This window comes from Pygocentrus nattereri, chromosome 16, assembly GCF_015220715.1.
Source record: "Pygocentrus nattereri isolate fPygNat1 chromosome 16, fPygNat1.pri, whole genome shotgun sequence".
In the NCBI taxonomy this organism is placed as follows: domain Eukaryota; kingdom Metazoa; phylum Chordata; class Actinopteri; order Characiformes; family Serrasalmidae; genus Pygocentrus; species Pygocentrus nattereri.
The window spans coordinates 23217821-23231487 of NC_051226.1; the positions used below are offsets into that span (position 1 = coordinate 23217821).

The following is a 13667-nucleotide window of genomic DNA, read 5'->3' on the forward strand; positions in this document are numbered from 1 at the left end:
TGTCCATAGTAGGTACGAACTGGACAAACAGGACTAAAATTATATCAGATTGTAACTGTCTAAACAGCAGGAGATGAGGGACTGTTGAAACATTCTTCAATCAGTCAGTCATCCTTAGAACCTTAGAATGTTTTGCACTGCTTGTATGTCACATTATCTGTGCTTATTTATGTCATACCTGAGCTGAAAAGCTTACAGCAACTAATATTTCCACACAGTCTTCCACCCAAAGACTAACCAGGCCCGACCCTGCTTAGCTAGCAAGATCAGACGAGATCAGGTGTTTTCAGAGTCGTATGGTGGTAAGTGAAAGCTGGTGGTAAGTGAAAGCAATAAGTTCATTAAGCTATACTGGACGAACTGGTATATCACTCACTACTAGCCTAGAGTCACAAAATGACTGTCAAAAAAGGTACGTAGACCTACTTTTGACACACATTTTAGGGTAAAATATCCAAGCTAATGATGTCCCATTGTCAATCGCTAAAAAAAGAGAGTGGCTGCAAATGATGCAGAAATAACAAGAACACCAGTGTGAATCACCAGCCTGTAGCACCCCAAAAGTCCTAGAACGCATGCACTTCTCACATGTCCACAATCCTCAAAAGACCCAGCCTTTTCAGCTAACACAAGGTTGTTCTCACTCTAGTTACTAGAGTTCCAGTAGCTCCTCCTTCCTGACAGTCTTGTTAAATGTGTGCAAGTTACAAGCCATGTCCATGAGCACTGTAAGTAAATATCTCAAACCTTAGGCAGTGTGCAGCAGTGCTTAGCCAAGCAGCTAAGTGTGCAACCTACCTCAACAACTTACAAATGTACATAATTATTAAATTACTACTCTACGAAATGTCTACATTTAACGTGTCATTAAAAGTAAAGGTCTGAAGCAGACTATTCATTTCATTCAGCTCATATGAGAGCCTAATCCTGCCTACTGCTATTTGGTTTATGTATCACTTTGTTCAGAGTGACTGGGGTTATAGAGCTGTAGGATGACGGCATATATTCCCATTTATTTTAAAAATAAGGCCCAAACAGACTGCTGTTTTTGTTTGTTAAAGGAAAACAATGGCCATCATGTGTAGTAATGCTACTAACCCCTTCGTTGAAACATAATGGGTTTGTGCAGAAGGAGGTTCAAACATTCGAATGGACATTTTCTACATTCAAACGGGCATTTTTCTCACTGAATTTGGCAAAGATTTTGACTACGTAGAGCTGAACAATTAATTGTTTTTATATCGAAATCACTATTTGAAAGTGTCGTTTTCAAATCACAAAAACTGCAATTTTAATATCCTACATCACTAAACATTGTCTTAACAAGTTTGAAGTGGGGAGACAAAGAGCTTCTGAACTGGCAGTTGGACATGGTATGTTTAGTATTCAAGGTTCAAGCCTGAGGGAAAAAAGGCCTAGAGCTACATTTATAGAACATATTCTCATGTAAATCACAATCGCAATATTGGGCAGAAAAAAACACAATTAGATATTTTTCCCAAATCACTCAGCCCTAGTCTACTGTACCTTCTTGCAAGCAGATTCAGACACTCGCAGATATAAAACACAAAGGAGGTTTTACTGATAAAATCACAATCCAAAGTCATCGTCACAAAACAAGCATGGCAAAAGAGAAACAAACACACAAACATAACACCAGGCAAAACGTCCAAAAAAGGGAAAGGCAAAGATGTGGTTGGGTAAACAGTCAAAAAGGTCAAAAATCCGTATCATACACCAGGGCAAATAATCCAAACATACAATGGAAAGAACGCTCAGTAGATCACGCAGCGAATACAATACTTTGCAATGGCCCTATGCTAAAGCCTGGGCTATAAACTAAACTAGGTTTGTCACATGATCAAGAACACAGGTGACACACATTAGAATTAAGGCAAATGAGAGCGCTGATAGGAACGCGAAGTCACGTAATGAGTCTGGTGATCTCCCGGAGAATTCTGGGAGGTTGAGTCCAGGTTGGTGTCAGCATTGGTTGGCTGTGTGGAGGTCATGCAATCTCCCAGAGGATTCTGGGAGATTGAGTCCAAATCCAAAGAGGTACTCGAAGGATGCATGACATTCCTAAATGTTTTTATAGCAAGAAAGTTGAAAATATCAAATGTGATATACTGACTAAAGGATGTTACAGGCCAGACAAGTTCTTCCACACCAAACTCGCTCATCCATGTCTTTATGGACCTTGCTTTGTGCACTGGTGCGCAGTCATGTTGGAACAGGAAGTGGCCGTCCCCAAACTGTTCCCACAAATTGCAAGTATGAAATTGTCCAAAATCTCTTGGTCTGCTGAAGCATTAAGAGTTCCTTTCACTGGAACTAAGGGGCCGAGCCCAACTTCTGAGAAACAACCCCACACCATAATCCCTCCTTCACCAAACTTTACACTTGGCACAATGTAGTCAGATGGGTACCGTTCTCCTGGCAACCGCCAAACCCAGACTCATCCAATGGATTGCCAGACGGAGAAGTTTGATTGGTCACTCCAGAGAATAAGTCTCCACTGCTCTAGAGTCCAGTGGCGGCACTTTATTCCACTGCATTTGAAGCTTTGCATTGCGCTTGGTGATGTAAGGCTTGGATGCAGCTGCTCAGCCATGGAAATTCATTCCATGAAACTCTATATGCTGCTCTTGAGCTAATCTGAAGGCCACATGAAGTTTGGAGGTCTGTAGCAATTGACTGCAGAAAGTTGGTGACCTCTGCGCACTATGCGCCTCAGCATCCGCGAACCCCACTCTGTCATTTTACGTGGCCTACCATTTCGTGGCTGAGTTGCTGTCATTCCCAATCACATCCACTTATACCACTGTTATAATACCACTGACAGCTGACTGAGGAATATTCAGTATTGAAGAAATTTCACGACTGGACTTGTTGCACAGGTGGGATCCTATCACAGTACCACTCTGGAATTCACTGAGCTCATTCTTTCACAAATGTTTGTAGAAGCGTTCTGCAGGCGTATTTGCTTGGTTTAAGACACCTGTAGCCACGGAAGTGATTGGAACACCTAAATTCAATGATTTGGATGGGTGAGTGAATACTTTTGGCAATAGAGTGTATGTGCTATAGCTGCGCTTTGTACCATCTGCTACCCAGAGACTCTCTAGAGGTGCAGCATGGAGCTTCTTTTTTGACCATAATGTAATACACAGGCTCTACACTGCTGTAGTCTGTAGTTCAAACACCTCATTGTTCTTTAATACGAGAATGATGCAGCCAATTTGCATATAAAAATTATATGCATATTTATGAATACAGTGTTCCCTCGCCACTTCACGGTTCACCTTTTGCGGACTCGATGCATCGCGGGTTTTCAAAAAATATTAATGGAAAAAATATATTGCGGTTTTTTCTCTAGTGCATAGTGCAGTGGTTGAATACACATCGAAAACGATCGTCCCTACTTCACGGATTTTCGTTTATCGCGGGTGGTCCTGGAATGTAACACCCGCGATAAACGAGGGAACACTGTATATGATAAGATTATATTATTGTGATTAGTCACACTTCTGTAACTATGTCAACATTAAAAAATTCTGACTCTTCCCTGTACACACCTCTAGAACTTCAGCACATACTGTCTTCTTTGCCTTTATACCTTCAGTAGGCACTTTTCATTTGTGCAGTCACAAACACATCTTGAGGTAATCATGCCAGCCCTTCACATGATATTTCAAGCTGAAAGAAATGTGAGGATGAGCAGAGAGAAAGAGAGAGAGAGAGAGAGAGAGAGAGAGAGAGAGAGAGAGAGATTGATGTTGCCTCCAAGCTCTTCAGGTGTTACAAACACTGCAACCCTGACTGGTCTTTTTGATGGGAGCACAAGCTTTTAACACTTCAGCAGCTTGAAGAAACTTGTTAGAGTGTATCAGCTCACAGTATGACTTTGCACAACAGCATGTGAGTGTGTGTGTATGCCACCCATGGTAGTCTTCAACGTGCTTTATACTGAAAAAAGATGCACTGAATTTACTTGACACAGATGAGCACATCATCTCCACATGAATACAACATTCATACCAGAATCAAGCCATTTCAACACTTCTCAAAGAAAGAAGGGTATTTTGTATTTTCTATCTGCCTTCTTTTGTAAAACACAAGACAATCAGACAATCTTCAAACCATGTCATCACTCCATTTGTTTTTCTAAGAGAAATCCAACCTCCCAAAACAGAACAAAAGCTTCTGACGGCACAGCTGTCCTGACATCTGTAACCCCATCAACAAGAGCATCATATACAAAACATAGCGCCGCCTTTGTGTCTGTAATCATGTCCTATCACACATGTACTGAGTGGGCCTGAATAGAACTGGACACTGGGTTTAATTAAGGCAATTCAAACACATCTGGCAAGACATTGTTATTTGATGTTCTAAATGAGATATGCCAGATAAGACTGTAATAAATATGATCAGATATTCTGCCTACATTTGGTTACAAAATGCTCTTGTGTCTACAAGAGTATTTGGCTCAGAAGGTGAGCCAAGTGCTCCCAGTGTCAAACAAAACACAATGAATGTCCATACCTGAAGTGCTTGTGTCTCACTATATAAGGACACGGAGTTCAGGTCTTAGATGTATCAGATGTAAATCAAGTCAAAGACCTTTTCTTCTTTCATGAAAGCATGTTCTGTCTTAAAGGAATACTCCAGCATTTTCCAGCCTTTTCTCCATCTGCAGCACAAGCAACCTGCACTCAACTACGGGTGTAAAAATTTCAACATAGCATTAAAAATCTAAATATAAACAGCAAACTAAGTTTAAGTTTAAGTTTAAAACTATACTGCTGATATGTCCTCTGGGCTATTCAGATGGTCATTGACAAGTGTTGTCGTTCAGATTCGCAGTCACTTGCTTAAGTCTTACAGTTAAATTGTGCTTTTGTGGCTTTTTGATGTTCACCTTTCAGTTTTGGGAGGTTGAAAAAGGTTTTATATGAGGAAGTTCGGGAACTGCATATGAGGAAGTTTTGTATTGTTTATAGCTCAGCTGCACTGTCTTACAACACTAAGCCCTTAAAATCAGGCATATTACATAATAAAGCTTATTACTCAGTAACTACAGGGATTTCAATGCAAACGGATTGTGCTATTCTTACATTACAGAAGTGTGTAATAAGGCTTTGGGCCCATGGCCATGTAAGTGGTCAGTAATTTTTTTTTATATCCAAACCTGATATTGTTGTAGTATACAACATAATTAGAGCATTTCATAATAGAGACTTTTTAACACACGGTCAAAAATTGATACAGAAATCAAAAATCATTTCAAACCTGAAAATAATATATCATTAAACTGCTGATAAAATCTTCCCATTGGCTTTATTAATACGTTTATTTTGAAACAATAAATGATCAGTTCTGTCAAAATGCATTATAGACAACATTCAAGAGTTTTCTTTTTTTTCCATTCTATACACTTTAGACAGGGTGCTTAAAGTTCACAAGAAATATCAATTAGATATTATGATTAATACTCCTTTTATCTGAGGAATAAAACAGTGTTTTCAACTATATATCGTCTGGTATTCTTTACAAAAATATCCCAAATTGTCACAAATGGATATACAGCATTTTGGAACAAAGCCATAGAGAAAGATGTATGTCTTAATTATGGTCAGAGGCAAAAGCATCTGCAACAGATGTGGCAGATGAGGCAGAAAAACACTCAAGTATTTCTTTAACAGCTCCTTAAATGCCCCAGACTCACCAGTCAGTCCAGTCTACCATTCATCCTTCTTATACATTAAGGATCAGATGATTTGCAAATGATGTAATAAGCCTGATAATGTAATAGTTACAACATGCTTGTTGCTGCGGAACAAAGACTTCATAAGGTAAAGAAAATGGAGGGGTGGTTTATGACTGAAATGCTGGTGTAGCTAATTCTCTGCTGAAATAATACAATTCTACGAGATGTAAACTTATGAGCATTTCATCTCTGTTGGTACAGATGAATTTTTATGTCAGCCCACTCTGAAAATCCTCCCTGCTCTTTGTCACTTCCTTAAAATGTATATAAATCTCTTACAGGTTCATGAACGTTGACAGGTTTGGGTTGACTACTGTATCTCTGTGAGATATTGGCCTTCTAAGGTAATAAATGAGGGATATAGTGATATAGTACAGAGATGCTGTGATTATTACATGTTATACAGTGTTCCCTTATGATTTAACCAAGCACACTTGGCAAATTACAAGAACCTGAAGGGTCACCAAATTCTTGGCGGTCTTCAATATTTATGCACCCCCCCCCCGACTGCGTCCTTAAAAGCATAGGGTAGGACAAAGTGGTCCATTCTTCTGGTCTGTTCTTTGTGAGGTTTAATAGAACAGGTTTAATAGCACAGGGAGCACCTACAGTGTCACTCATTGCCGCCAACTAAGGCTGGACGATATGGCAAAAATATAATATCATGATACTTATTGAGTTACACTGTATATGTGATGATACTTTCATTTTTCTGAGGTATGTAAACAGGTTGCAACAGAAAAAAAACATCAGGAAAAGTTTCACATTTAAGAAAGGCAAGAAAAAGTGCGGGTAAACTGCTGACACCTTGTAGCTACTTCCTACAGTGCACTTTATGCAGTTACTATAACTGTTTACATGCTCTCTGTAACTTATGATCTATGGAATAAATGTCTTTTTACGACAAAGCAATTCAGTGTTGCAGTGCCCACTTCACATGTGAAAAAATGTGAAAGCGTGATTACTTGTGGTTTTCATACACTTCACAAGTGAAATGTGTGAATTTTCTGGTCATAACTCATCACGATTACACTGACATATCACCACATTGCCCACCCTAGTCTCAAAGATCAACGCATGTCCTTAATAAGCTCTTCAACTCTTATGTTTCAGGTATTAGAGTGCCAGCTGTTATGCCTGCTGCAATTCAGGACCACTGTGAGCGGCCACAACACGAGCAGTAAGTTTGTATGTAAATCAGCTGGGATTTATTCATGTTGCTCACGTGTGACAGACGCAGCTAAAACCACAGCACACACGGAATGATGTCCAGCCCAGCCAACACCGAGCCTGAAAGCCTCCCACTGACTGAAAGTTACAGCCAGGTCTAAATCACCCAGCCGTCAAATTCGTGAGGGAAGCGAAGGTGACCCAGACTTTTATATGCAACCACGACTCACGTAACCCAATTTTTCGGCGTGTGCGGTCGAAGTCAGAAATGAAATTGAAGCCTGTCCTACAGGGAGAGCGTGAGAACTTCCGAGAAGCTACAGCCTGCTGTTCTGGGAAAAACGTCCGCTGAACATTAATGGCAGTTCTGCGGACACAGTTTGAGACACTTCCTTTAATTTCCACGGAGAGGAAAAGGGCCACGGGCGCCGCGCTAGTAACGAATTTCAGCTCGTAAGTTTGAGCTCGTCTGGTAACGAATCGGATTTGCCGAGTTGCCGCCTCGGGCATGTCTTACTTCGTCGAAATAGTGCGTCACCCTCCACCACCACTGCCTTTCCCACCGCGGCGCAGCAGCTGGATTCCTGAGGGCAAACTGCACTCGGATCCACTTCACCATCTTAGCCCTTAATGACGGCTTACCGAGAAACAGCGGCCAGGTGGAACAAAAAGCCCTTACCTCTCTCACGCGTGTCTTTCGCCATTCTGCCTTTCCTCTGGGTGCCGCGGCTGTGTGTGCGCTGAGTGGCCGCTCGGCGGGGTGAGCGTCGGCTCCGTGGCGGTCGGAGTCCTGTCAGACTGACTGAAGGTGTCCCTGCACTTCTCTCCCCTCGACCATGAAAGCCCCTCGACCTGCTTCCTCCAGCTCAGGTAAGCGAGGGAAAGTTGACGAATCACTGTTGATCCTCGGCGCTCCGGCTGATCTGATTGGCCGCTCCTCCTCATGCTAATTTAGCCGCAACCAATCACCTGTCGCAGTCATGGCGCTGACGTCATAGATGGAGTTCCCATTCCCATTCTACCCAAAACTCTGAAGAACTACGAACGGACTAGAACCAGCGGACGGAGCTCGTTCAGCATTGGGACATGAACGTGTCTCATACACGAAATAAATGTAGCTAGAACTGGAGAGAGCAGCATATATTTCACACACGTGAGATCAGTGTTTGTTTAATGCAGCGATGGCTCGAGTAGATGTAAACAAAAACACCTCCAGCTGGAGTAAAAATCCCAAGCACTGGGTTTCCTGTGGAACCTTTACAGGCTGAAAAGAGATTCGTTGAACTTACGTCATTTGAACTGAACAACAGTTTGAATTGAACAACAATTTCCATTTTACATCAAACACTGTCTTTACTTACTTTAGGCATATGTGGTGTGTTTGATTCATACGGAGGTATTTGCACATTTTAACCAAATAAAGTCAATGCAGACCCACTTTCAGTGTTTCAAAGAAATCTTTCCACACCCCCAAAGTTCAGCCTGAGAAGTTGGTTGCATTTTCTGCTTCTCACACTCCAAACACTCCCAAACACATTCAGTGATGTTGGGGTCTGCACACTGAGGCAGTGAGTCATTCTGAGAACACCAGCAGCTCCTCATTTGGTTTTAAAATGATCTTTGTTTCTGTTTATTTCATCAGCAGTGTTGACTTATCTTCTCATGATGGAATGATGGAGAGACTCACCTGTGGATTTTTTTCAGACCTGAAGCAAGAATGGACCTTGATCTTTTTCTATCTCTTAAAGACAGATGTGTTTGTGTAATGGTGACAGTTCTGGTGGTCCAGGTCTTGCACAATTCTTAGTCCCATTTTCGCTACGTCTCTCTGGAAACACTTATTTTCTATAGATTTTTATCTTCCATGTGCAAGTGGGTCATATTATATCTAATCTCCACAGACATATCTCCTGAAGGAGGAATAACTTGTACTTATCAGCTGTTTTGACTGGAAATGAAATACATAATGGGTGGTCTCTGACTTTTGCGCAGGACTGCATAACCTTTGCCTTTGTTAAAGAATCTTGGAAATGAACTGATGCTATTCTTCCCTCTCAAAGCAATCCAGGTGCTGTTATTACCCTGACAGAACAGAATCAGACCCAAAAAGGAATTTGCCTTAAATGAATGACAAACATGTGGAAAAGAAAGTGTCCATCAAAACTACACTTGCAAGTACACATAACTGAGAAAATGTAAATATTTACTACCCACCTCTGTATTTCACCATCACCTGCTTGATTTAAATCAACACGGGTGTCTAAGACATTTCTGAGCATTCTTGTCTCATATTAGCCATTTAGAGGTGACGTGTTGATTTACGTCTTTAAAGTGATCTTGGAGAAATCCGCTGCAACTAATATGCCAGCCTCCTGAAAACTAATCAGACTAATTGGCTTTCAGGAGTGCCACCGTCAGAAGAAAACATTCACTCTAAGTGGATCTCGTTGGGGGAACGCAGGGGTCCAAGTTGTTTCAATTAAGGGAAGGTTTACAGTAGAAAGCCTAATTATTTATTTATCACAGGCTGTCATGCAGTGAATGTGTAGTCTGAGTGGTGAAAGAGGTAGCAACGGTGGAGAAAGCCCTCAAGTGAAGAGAACATGGCACCATAGCAACTGCAAGCATCGAAATGCTTTGTGAAATGTGAAAGACTGACATAAAGAGGTCATTTTTGCACCCAGGAGTCATCGATGGTAACCTCCAATAGTACACAAGACTATATCTAAGCATAGAGACGAGGGTGGAGAGGGTCCAGGCAAATGTTCTTCCGGTTACTGATAACCACTGATGTTTTGATAATGGATAATGGTGTCCTCGGCTGCATCTACCCAGCATTTTTCACATTTCAGTGCTACCTCAGATGAAGAGAGCGTGACGCAAGATATAAATATCTCATCCTGTCATCTATGGTGTGAGTGGGAGTGGACGACAAGCTCATAATCCTGTGTAAAAAAAATGGTGTTTCAACAGTCGCTCAAAGGTCAGTGATTCAGTAATCTTGAGTGTTATCAGGAGAAGAGGCAAATGGGATATGACCTTCTTGACCAATCACCCAAATCGTATTAGCCGGATCCACAGTGAAAGCTTTTAAATGGTATCACTTGAGCTTGATTGCATCAAATTTAAAGAGAATTACATTGGATAATGCAAATGTACTGCACTGTAAAAAGTGGGACTGGGGTTAATTAATATTTACTAGATAACTAATAGTGACCTCTACATAATAAAAAGACTATGTTCAGTTAGAAATCAAACTGAGCTCAATCCAATAAATGTGAATGTTTTATTAATTTGATTTTAATTGGAATTAGCTGTGATGCATTGAGTAGAATTTACTTATGTTTTATGAGGAACAACGACGATGCAGAAAATCGATAGATTTTCAATAGCATTTTGTGCATCATGGACGCCTATGACTACACGTTTCAGGGGTTGCAGTCCTCAACTTCCCGAAGGTAAGACCTTTTTAATTATTGCTAGGAAACAAACATTTGCCAAGTATGTTTGCCCATTCTTTTAAGTTACTACAGCTACCAAACATGTCAAATTTCCTGTGCTGTAGGTCAGGTCAAATTTAAGCTAGTAGCTAGTAGATTAATTTTAGTTTTGATTAGCGTTAAAGCCAGGCCTGGACTTAAATTATAGATTTTGCCGTTGAGGTACAGATAGAGGTGACGTTCTCTGATGTGTTGGAAAATAAACATATGGGAAGAATCCACCCATATTGAGGTCTGAGCTGGGTATGTGACGTGTGGGGCTGTTAGCCTGGTGGCCAGCACAGAGCATGAATGCTTATACAAATGCAGTTAGCCAACATAAATGTGCCTGTATCTGTTTCAGTTGTTGAAGCTAGTCTTTTAAACGTTTACCAAATGTTTTATCTTTTACAGCCATCCTTCCACTGCTGCTTCTGGTTCTCAGCTGATCAGGAATTGTCCCAGGTATTTTCATTTATAGTATCTTTATGGTGTTGCTCTTTGTGATATTATTACATATCACGCTAAATATTTTATTGCGTCTTTTAGCACAAGACATTGTCAATACTAAATATTTTAACATGTATTTGATTCACCTGCTTTGCTTTTTTCTTTACTTTGCAAAACGTTTATGAAAACAATAGAACTTTAAAGATTGTGTGCTTTTGTAAAAGACACTGTTGTTCACAGTAACCTGCTGTTACTTTGTAGAGCATTATTTTTGATGCCATTTACTGTTTGTTCAGGATTATTTATCCTTATGTTTTGTATGGTGTTTATTACTTTATTAACTTTGCTCACTTATTTCTTCATTTTACATGCAGTCATGAGGAATCCATCTTCACAAACTGCAAGCGACAAAGAAATTGACCACACCTGTCAAGAGCTGAGAATATTTAACAGGTAGGATTCAGATGTTCATTCTCTCTCCCAAACGTACTCTACACATGTACTCACTGGCTATTTTTACAGCATTCCTGACTTGCAGACTGGAGTCCATCTGTTTCTTTGTACACAGTGACCCCCCCCCCCCCCCCCTTCCCTTTTTACACTGCCACCACAGAGCAGGTATTATTCATGAAACATTCTCAGCACTGCAGTAATACTGACGTGGTGTTGGTGTGTTAGTGCGTGTTGTGCTGGTACGAGTAGATCAGGCACAGCAGTGCTGCTGGAGTTTTTAAACATTGTGTCCACTCAGTATCCACTCTATTAGACACTCCTACCCTGTCAGTCCACCTTGTAGATGTAAAGTCAGAGACGATAGCTCATCTGCTGCTGCACAGTTTCTGTTGGTCATCCTGTAGTCGTTCATCAGTGGACTATTCTCAGTCCAGCAGTGACACTGAGGTGATTAAAGCATTGCTGTATCTGATATTCTAGTACCACACTTACTATGACAGCGTCTCTGCCGTGCTGAGAATTAACCAATAATACCTGCTTTGTGGTGGTCCGGGCGGGTCCTGATCATTGATGAATCATGGGAAAGGGGGCTAAAAAGTATGCAGAGATAAAGATCAGCTAGAATTTGCAATTGCAGAACTACAAAGTGCACATATATTTTAAATAGACCTGATTCAATAGAAAAGTAAATAAAGTGGCCAGTAATTATATACATATAATCAAGCACAGTGATGTAAATTCATTTGTATTTTTTTTTTAGTTCTCACACTTTACGTTCCAGTCATCATCCAACATCATGTCCGCGTGAGACTGTATCCTGTGTTGAGCACCATCTTCGGTCAAGTCTGGACTCGGTGGCTCATTATTCTTGATCAGCCTTTATATATGGACATGTGCTGTTTTTCCATCATCTCAACATAGCTTTGTAAGTATCCTGGACATTTTATTGAATCAACCAAGAAAAGTTTCTTGAAGTTCACCAATGTAGTCTGTACCTTGGATTGTAATGGGTGTTATTTGTTGTTTCCTTTGTAATTTACCATAAACAGTTTTTGGCTGTTAAATCTATGCTAACTAATTGTAATTCCTTATGGGTTGTACTGTATTTTTTGCAATGAAATTCTGGCAACCACAGCTGCTGGTAATTTAATGTAAATTTGGACTTTGCAATAAAATATTGTACTGTGTTAATCATTTATAGACTGTAATTGTTAATAGTATATCTGTTGATTTCAAAATAATTTACTGTATACAGATTTACAATATAAGAAATTTACGGTTGGCAAAAAAGCATACTGTAAAGTCTTATACTTTTCCACTATATATGTTTATTGTGAAGATCTGGCAACCACAGCTGTAGTGAAGTGTAGTAAACCTAAACCAGTTTTCACCAGATGTTTAGTAAATGTCAATACATTTTCCCCAGGTATTGAGTAAATGTAAAGCAATTTTGCTCAGACACTTGGTAGATATTACAACATTTTCCTTGTTAAATTAATTTGTATTTACTCAATATTTATGGGCTACATTAATTCCTAATTCTATTACTAAATATCCACACATTTTAACTGTTGCTTTTATTAACATTTACTTCCTTTGTTTGCTTAAATTACTTCACTTATTTAATGCATTTTAATCAAAGTTTAGGTAAGTAAAATCTACTCAATTACGTGTCACTTGTTGCCATAAGTTTTTTACAGTGTGGAATGAAATTTACCAGAAAACTTTATGTTTGTAGTTACCTGCTTATCCAGTGCATTCTTCTGAAATAAAGGGCATTAATAGTGTTTTCTGCCTACTCTTCTGGCAAGGCTGCACTAGATACTTTAACATCGCTGTGAGGATTCCAACTCATCCCAAAGGTATTAGATGGAGGTTGATAACTCCAGAGAACTGTAATGCTGAAGGAAACAGGATGCCGTGCAAGTCAGAGGTTTTATTGCAATCCATGATGGAAACAAATAGAATTCACAAGAGCAATGAAGCAAAATAACTGAAATAAGAAAGAAAACAAAGAACACTAGATAGCAAGATACTAAACTGAAAGACAATAAAGAACTGGGGAAAGAGAAGAATACTAACATCCAACAGGGATACATGAAACAGGGTGCAACAGAGCAAGAAATACCTGAGCACAATTACATGGCACAGTAATAGACAAGACACAGGTGATGGACATGACCAAAGGGCAGAGAAAAGGAGGAAGAAGGAAACAAAAACAAAAAGGAAATACAGGCAAACACTGCTAAGACACAATTTCTCTGCTCCATAGTCCTATGCTGGGGGGGCTTTATACCCCTCTAGCTAATGCCTGTCATTGGGCATGGTGACCTTCAGCTCCA

At 40.1% G+C, this 13667-nt stretch overlaps 1 protein-coding gene and 1 long non-coding RNA gene across 2 annotated transcripts in view; one reads left to right on the forward strand and one right to left on the reverse strand.

Moving 5' to 3' along the window:
• plrdgb (PITP-less RdgB-like protein) overlaps positions 1–7866 on the reverse strand; it is a 108641-nt gene extending 100775 nt beyond the window's left edge. The window contains exon 1 of the mRNA XM_017704396.2: positions 7623–7866. Coding sequence (XP_017559885.1) covers positions 7623–7647 — 25 coding nt within the window. The 5' untranslated portion in view covers positions 7648–7866. The remainder of the gene's footprint in view (positions 1–7622) is intronic.
• Positions 7867–10237: 2371 nt separating this feature from the next.
• On the forward strand, positions 10238–12479 carry LOC119265441. The gene is made up of 4 exons (XR_005131648.1): positions 10238–10401; positions 10837–10887; positions 11247–11325; positions 12086–12479. It is a non-coding gene; the product is annotated as an uncharacterized LOC119265441 (long non-coding RNA).
• The last annotated feature ends 1188 nt before the right edge of the window (positions 12480–13667 follow it).